The sequence below is a fragment of the Henckelia pumila genome, chromosome 1 (genome assembly GCF_033568475.1).
Source record: "Henckelia pumila isolate YLH828 chromosome 1, ASM3356847v2, whole genome shotgun sequence".
In the NCBI taxonomy this organism is placed as follows: domain Eukaryota; kingdom Viridiplantae; phylum Streptophyta; class Magnoliopsida; order Lamiales; family Gesneriaceae; genus Henckelia; species Henckelia pumila.
Window position 1 is genome coordinate 125,019,565 of NC_133120.1, and position 8,462 is coordinate 125,028,026.

At 35.9% G+C, this 8,462-nt stretch overlaps 1 protein-coding gene across 1 annotated transcript; it reads left to right on the plus strand.

Annotated features, from left to right (window-relative positions):
* Positions 1-5,950: 5,950 nt before the first annotated feature.
* LOC140873943 (uncharacterized) lies at positions 5,951-7,739 on the plus strand. The gene is made up of 5 exons (XM_073277226.1): positions 5,951-6,053; positions 6,149-6,405; positions 6,511-6,885; positions 7,207-7,548; positions 7,605-7,739. The coding sequence occupies exons 1-5, from the start codon at positions 5,951-5,953 to the stop codon at positions 7,737-7,739; spliced, it is 1,212 nt and encodes a 403-aa protein (XP_073133327.1).
* The last annotated feature ends 723 nt before the right edge of the window (positions 7,740-8,462 follow it).

The following is an 8,462-nucleotide window of genomic DNA, read 5'->3' on the forward strand; positions in this document are numbered from 1 at the left end:
CAAGACACAACATCCATTTCCTTCAATATTTTATTTCAAAAAGGAAAATTGTACGATATAACCACAAGCTCCAAACGATCGTTGCAAATGTGCCCCAATCATCGTCACTACAACAAATAATAACCCAATGTCAAAGATCAAAAAAATATTGCCCTTTAAATCTAGAAAGCTCTGGCCAAATAAATGTTTTGTACCACACCTCTTTCATCCAACCACAATAATTCCCCAAAACATTAAAGTTATGCTCTTGAAATGTCATACACCTGGGGCATATGTTATCCGCTTTGATACCACTAGATGGCAAATGAAAGCGAATAGGAAGAATTTTGTGAATAGCCTTCCACGTACACAAATATCGCTACAACTATCCAGTCATTCACTCAAATCAACATGGTATCTTAATTTCATAGAGTAAATACCATTTGAGTTGTAATGGCAAATTCAGATCCCTCCTCGGTGGAAAGAGAATCTGTCTAATTTCATCGTGGTCTATGAGCCAAAGAGTGTCATCAAGTAACCAATTTTATTCATCAACAACTATTAAGAGTTCACTTACTTTAGATAGAGATGTCAAAACGGGCCAGCGGGGCGGACCGACCCACAACCCGTCGTAACCCACCATTAGGCGGGGCGGCCCACCTTTTAGGCGGGTTGAGAAAACACCAACCCAACCCACCTATTTTAAGTTGCGGGGCGGGCTAACCCGACGGACTCAAGTGTAAATTGGCGGATTTTTGTGGGCCAACCCGCAACCCACCACAACCCACCATTAGGCGGGGCAGTGCGGGCCGGCCCACCTTTTAGGCGGGTTGGGAAATTGCCAACCCAACCCACTAATTTTGTATGGCGGGGCGGGCCAACCCGACGGACCTAACCCATTTTGACACCTTTACTTTCAGATTTTGAATGTATGCGGCAGAAACCGTGATTGGTTTAAAAGATAATGGTCTATTTAACCATGGATTCATGAAAACTTAAACATTTTCTCCCGAACGTATCATCCATCACAAGCCCTTTACTAGCAACAAGCGCACCCAAAAAATACTACGCCAAATGTACGATGGTTTATATCCCAAAGGAGCCATCAAGAAACTGGTATAGTTCAAATATTTGACTTGGAACAAATGGAGTGAGAAGGGAATCCAAATTTTGGAGAATACACTAAAATTATTTTAGCAAGAAGTGCCTGATTAAATTTAGTGAGATATCATAATCTCATTCCTCACTTTGATTTTGGTAAACATTATTTCAACCATTGTGGTTAATCTCTTTCCTTATTACTCTACCAAATTTTATAATCATCCATGTAAAGATAGGTAAAGGCTTTGTAGAAACTTGAAGACTGACATAGAATACGTTGAGGTAGCTTGATCCACAACTTTAATTAAGATCTCACGTCCACTTATTGAAAAAAAATCATTCTTCCGGACCTGAATTTTATCCATACCCTTTGTTTTATGCCATAAAAAATCCGACGTTTTTTTTCGCCCAACAAAAGCCTGAAAACCCAAGTAATATTCATGTTGTTCATTTTGCGACATTCTTAAGGTGTTGAACACCTAGATCTTTTGCAATTCAGACATATTAGGACTGAACGTAAAGTAAGGATCAAATGAATGCGGTGGTAATTTGTGACATCTGCATTATCCAAAATAATATTATCATTCACAAAAAAAATAAATGGCTATCACTGGGGTCGAACGAGCACATTTAATACCCTTTAGTGAGACAACCATGACACTATGTTGCAATAAATACGAAAGTCCCTCGGTACAAAGCAAAAATAAATACGAGGAAAGAGGACACCCTTGACGAAGATCCCTAGTGAGTGTCAAACGAGCTGACATAACACCATTGACAAGAATTGAAAATTACGTAAGTTGTAAATAAGTAGAAATCAACTCAATCCAATGACTGGAAAACCCAACATCAGAAGAATGGCAAGCAGACAAGGCCTACCAGATCATAGGCTTTATTAATGTCCAACTTCAGCATTAGGGGTGCAAACGAACGGAACCTGTTCGTGAGCTTTACGAGCCCGCTCGATAAATATTTGATTCGTATTCGAGCTTATCGAACTCGAGCCGAATTCGAACATGCTCGAACATTTTTTCGAGCCGAGCTCGAGCCGAAATTATTCTGTTCGATAGTTCGCGAATAGTTCGCGAGCTTTAATATTTAATTAATATAATATAATTATATAATAAATATATATACATTTCGAACTTTTTCGAACATTTCGAGCTTTTCGAACCATAATATCCAAATAGTTCACGAATAGGTTCGAATATTTCGAGCCGAACTCGAACTCGAACTTCATTTAGAGCCGAGCTCGAGCCAAAATATTTGAAATCATCGAACTTTGAATCGAGCTCGAACTCGAATATACTCTTATCGAGCCAAATTCGAGCCTTAAAATTTTACCATTATTCGGCTCGATTCGGTTCGTTTGCACCCCTATTCAGCACCATTATCCCCTTTTTGCATATGGTGCGGGTACAGATAAAATGTAAACATTCAAACGTAAACATTCAAATGTAATCAGAATATTATTGATTATCAGTCTCCTTGTATAAACGCGTTTTATTCTTGCGAAATAATTTCAGGAAGAAAGTTCTTTATCGGTTGGCCAAATATTTAGCAACGATCTTAGTTTTTACATTACATAAACTGATTGGTTTTTAATAATTAACTAGAGTTGGCTTCTTAACCTTTGGGATAAGAATGGTATGGGAATAATTCAATTTTCATTTCCCCAAAAGAAACTCTGTCATTCAGATCCAGATACACTTTGGTGATGTGAGGTTCTCTAACAAGTCCCAAAAATCTAGAGAAAAAACCCGGGTGAAAACCATCGGGACCTAGTGCATTCCACGGAGCCATATCAAATAAATCTCGTCTAATCTCATACAGTATAAAGGGGGCATCCATTTGTTCAAACAGGGGCGGAGGGACATGGTCCCAATATATATATCTATATATATATAAAATTTATTATATAATTTTATTATATTATTGTTTTTGTTTTTCATTCATCACATAAAGCTCAAAATTTTCTAAACCGATCCAAAAAAAAATAATGATAGTTTTTAGATATTGTATGAGTACTCTTTGTAGTTAATATCTAAAGTCTAATTAATATAATAATAGTTAATGCAGCTTTAAATTTTTGAACTAATTCTACAAAACTAATTAGAATTACATGATCTGTTGACTCCAATTTTTTGTCTCTTCCCTCTCTTCATCTCACTTTTATGTGAGGATTTTTTTATCTTTCTTTATTATCTTGAATTCTAATCCACTTTTAAATTTTAGTAAGACATGTTTATTTTAAACAAAAAAACTTCATTCATATTAATTTTTTATTACTAGATAAAATGATCATTATGATACAAAGTAAAACTTGAAACTGATAGATTTTCTTTCTATTAAGATGTGTTATATTTAAATAAATAATATTCTTAATGACTATTGTTGATATATATTGAGAAGCTAATTGCTCAAAAAAAATTAGTAGATTTTTTCTTGAGATGCAAGAGAAACGTTCTAAATTATAATTTATTCGGAAAATAACGATGTATTTCAGAATCTTCATTAATGATGGATATTGATTATTATTTGATTAAATTATAACGTATTTAAATTTTATTGTTATATATGATAACTTTTTTTTTTTTTTTTTATCTATTCCACTAATGTTACTGGCCCCTCTCAATATTTAATCCTGGATTCGCCCCTATGTTCAAACATGTAAGCAATAATCTTACGAGAAAGATGATGTGATGCTATTTTCCTATGTTTGATTAAGTTAAATTGTGAGGATTATGTGCGTTTTGATTGATTAAATTCATGTTACAGTTCCTAATCATTGTATGTGATTTGAGATAGGAAAAGAGAAGAAATGGAGCTAAAGATGGAAGGAAAGAGCCAGATAAGAGAAGAATTACGAAGCAGCAATGGTCAGAAAATCATTTTTAATTTTAAAAAAAGCCAAATCAGATCTTCACACTTCAAAATGAAGTACAAGATTTTTTGAAGTAGCTGTCCAAATTTCAGCTCAATCCGACGGCTAGATCTCCGGATATGAATTTTTCAAAATCGATGCTTGCTGGAAAAAAGTATGCTCGCTCGATCCGTCAACTCTTACCGATCGAGCGACCAGAAGAAAATAAGAACAGAAAGTGGACAGTTTTATGCTCGCTCGATCCGTCAACTTCAACCGATCGAGCGAGCGAGACGTAAAGTTCTGGAATTATATTTTAATTAGGAAACTTTCTTGAGAAGGACTCTAGACTTTAAATATCATCTAGAACTCGAAAATCATCATCTTTGGACGGCAGAAAGCTTGAAGAACTCTCTTGGCGGCTAGGTTTCTTCTCTCTTTTCTTAGATTTAATTTTCTTTCATGAATTTTTCTATAAAATTCATGAATCGTTGTGGCTAAGTTTTAGTACTTGGTTGAGGAAGACGAACCCTTGAATTTATTTATTTGGGAGATTTTGATTTTCATTGTTTGATTTTATTTGAGTATCGAGAGTTGTTTAGAATCGATTGTTATGCTTGTATGTGAAATTTTCGGATTGATCACCCTAGGATTTCGGCATACAATCTATTGCTAAATTAGAATTCAAATCCTTAATTGTTTGAATCATCTAATTTGTGAAGCAACTATGATTAATATTTTTTGTGGTTGAATTTATTAAATCGTAAGAATAACAATTGATAGATTAAATACAATTGCCGGTATTTTTGTTGTCTAGATTCATTAGTTTTACTCATTTGAATGCTGCCATGGATTTAAATCTAATCGCTGGTATTGGGTTAATTTATGAGGTAAGGGTTAACTTAGAACGCTGGTGTCTAGTTAACTAAAATTAAGGTGAAACAGGAATTAAATTTCCAATGATGAATATTCAATGTGAATTAATTATTTTTAGGGAATCGATGATTGAATGAATAATTTTAAGGGTGTAGTCGACCGATACCAAGTCTCGTTAATTTATTGATCTTTCTTATTTTAATTCTTGCATAGTATTTAGTAAAATCCAAAAAATCCCCTTTTATTATTTTTAGTATTTTAAGAACACTATTTAAATTTCACTTTCCTAGTGGGAACGATCCCTACTCACACTACTGCATATTTTGTTATCTGATTTGAGTTGGGTAATTTGGGCGTGAACGACTTAGCGCTACCAAATTTTGGCATCGTTGCGAGGGAAGACGTTTAATTTATTTTGTGTTCTTGTTTTTATTTATTTTTATTTATATTTATATTCTTTTCCCCCAGTGCTACTCTGGTTTGTTCATGCTTTCAGGTGACTCTTAAGAAGAAGAAGTTCCATATGATCCAGAGATAGACAGATCTTTCCATCGTCGGCAGAGAGAAGCTCGTAGGAGACAAGAAGAGATGGCTGCCAACGCAAATATGAGCCTGAGACAACTGGGCACTCTTGATCCAAATCAACAGCCCTTATGCATTACTTTTCCTACTCTAGAAAATAATGCTACTTTTGAATTAAAATCTGAGCTGATACATTTATTGCCTGCTTTTCATGGTCTTGCAGGTGAGGATCCCCACAAGCATCTGATGGAATTCCATGTAGTATGCACAAGCATGAAACCCCATGAACTAACGGAGGAATAGATCCAATTAAGAGCCTTTCCATTTTCTCTCAAGGACGCTGCGAAGGATTGACTATACTACCTACCTCCTGGATCCATCACGACATGGGCAGCGATGAAAAGGATGTTCCTAGAGAAGTATTTTTCAGCATCGAGAGCAGCAAACATCAGGAAGGAAATCTATGGCATCAAACAGCATATGGGAGAGTCACTTCACGAGTATTGGGAGTGGTTCAAGAAGTTTTGTGCTAGTTGTCCGCAACACCAGATAAGTAAAAATATTTTAATCCAATACTGCTATGAAGGTTTTTTGTCTCATGAAAGAAGTATGATAGATGCGGCCAGTGGAGGAGTGTTCGTAGACAATACGCCGCAAGAAGAAAGGAACTTGATCGAAAACATGGCCGCAAATTCTCAACAATTTGGCACCAGTAGATGTGATCCGACACCTAGAAGGAATAACGAGGTAAATGTCTCGAGTAGCAATTGATTGAACTGACGTCTTTTGTGCGTCAAATGGCTGTAGGGAATGGACAGACTGCAAGAGAATGTGGAATTTGTGCTAAAGTGGGACATTCAACTGATATGTGTCCTGCACTTCAAGAGGGATCTACTGAGCAAGTTAATGCAGCAGGAAGATTTCCAGGACCACCACAGCGGAATTATGACCCTTACTCGAACACGTATACTTCAGGTTGGAGGGATCATCTGAACCTCAGATATGGAAACCCTTCGGTGAATCAGCATGCACCTCATGTGCAGCCGAATAATCAAGCTTACAGGGCAACGTATCCTCCACAGCCACAGCGTCCTCAAATTCCAAAGCCTGGTGAGTTTCTTGAAAACATTGTTAAGGATCTTCAAACTAAAACTTTGAATTTTCAACAGGAAACTCGAGCAAATATCCAATACTTGAACACTCAGGTGGGGCAGTTGGCAACAACAATAAACTGGTTGGAGGCACAAAGTTCTAGCAGCCTACCTTCACAAACAGTGGTGAATACAAAGGATAATGTGAGTGCAATCACCTTGAGGAGTGGAAGAGAGTTGAAAGTCCATAATGAGGAGGTACAAACACCGGTAAAGAATGAACATGAGGAGAAATCCGAGGTAAAGGAGGAAGAAATAATTCAAGAAGCACCGAAAGATAAGTTTCCCCCCCTTTCTGAGTATAAACCTGTAGCTACTTTTCCCTTAGCATTGAAAGAATCTAGGAAGAATGAAGGAATTAAGGGGTTGTATGAAGTTTTTCGTAGGTGTGAGGTGAATATTCCTTTATTAGATGCTATCAAACAAGTACCTCGCTATGATAAATTTTTGAAAGCATTGTGTACTGTGAAGAGAAAACACAAACTGAAGGGGTGTTAGAAAGTTGAATTGGGAGAACAGGTTTCTGCTGTAATTCAAAGAAAAATACCTACAAAATGCAAGGACCCAGATATGTTTTCTATTCCTTGTAAAATAGGAGATGTTCAGCTTGATACGACCATGTTAGATTTAGGAGCATCGATTAATGTCATGCCATACTCTGTTTATGCTTCCTTAAACTTAGGGCCTTTAAATAAAACTGAAATTGTTTTCCAGATGGCTGATAGATCTATTATTCATCCTAGGGGTGTGATAGAGGATGTTCTTGTGCAAGTTGATAAATTGATTTTTTCTGCTGATTTTTATGTGCTTGACATGAAAAACAATGATTTGAATAGCCTAACTTTGCTCGGGAGACCATTTTTGAAAACTTTGAAGTCTATCATAGATGTTAACAATGGCACTCTCTCTATGGAGTTTGATGGGAAGATTGTTAAGTTTCATATTTTTGACACCCTGAAAATTCCTGGCTGTGAAAGTGTTGTTAATAATATTGATATCAATGATCACTTGTCACAAGAATACACGAAAGATATGAATGAGGATAAGTTGAAGGAAGTTATTGCAAAACCTGCTAGAAATTCTATTGCTGAAATTTTTTCTCTAATTTGCAGGTACCTAGAATTGAGACAAAACTTCCTCCAGATCGAGCAAAAGGAATACCAATGGAAAAAGGGAAGAAGAATCAAGAGACTGGAATACCCAGGAAATCGAATCAGAGGAAGCAAAGACAAAAAATGTTAGAGTAGATGCCCTGCAAGCCAAATGTTGGTCAGAGATTTTATTGACTCAAGTGTAATAACAATCTTTATTTTAATATTATAATAACATAAGGTCCCAAAATAATATAATATATAAATATATTATATTATATATCTATATATATATATATCGAATATATATATATATATCTATATATATTATGGATCCTTATCTCCAAGTCCTACTTGGAAAAATTAATTAAACCCTTTTTAATTAATATTGCTCTCAAAATTTCTATAAGCCTTTATAAACCATTTATAAAGCTTATCTATCGATCCAGTCAAATTTGTTTATCATAAATTCAACTCTTTGAATTTATTATCTCAACGGGAACAGGAAAACCAGTACTTGTGTAACCCTTAATGGTTCAGGGATACAGCTAGCTGTGGGTCCAGGCTTACCCTTATTAGCCTCAGTCTATGCATCAACTCCTTGATCATAAAATGTCAGAACTCATTTTTTATTTAACCCATCGAATCATGGTAAGAGCGTTAAGTAGCACCGCCCCATGATTCCCTAGGTATCACTGATAGTGCCTGCAAGAACCAGTCGATTATGGTTAACGTACAGTACAGTCCCTTCATCTCATATATCCCGATCGAAACTGCAACCATTGGTTCATCGAGGGTTGCACGTGAATTTCGATAACGATGTGATGTTTTTGAGAATACATAGTGGCATCGCATGTGTAACTTGGTAAACACTTTACT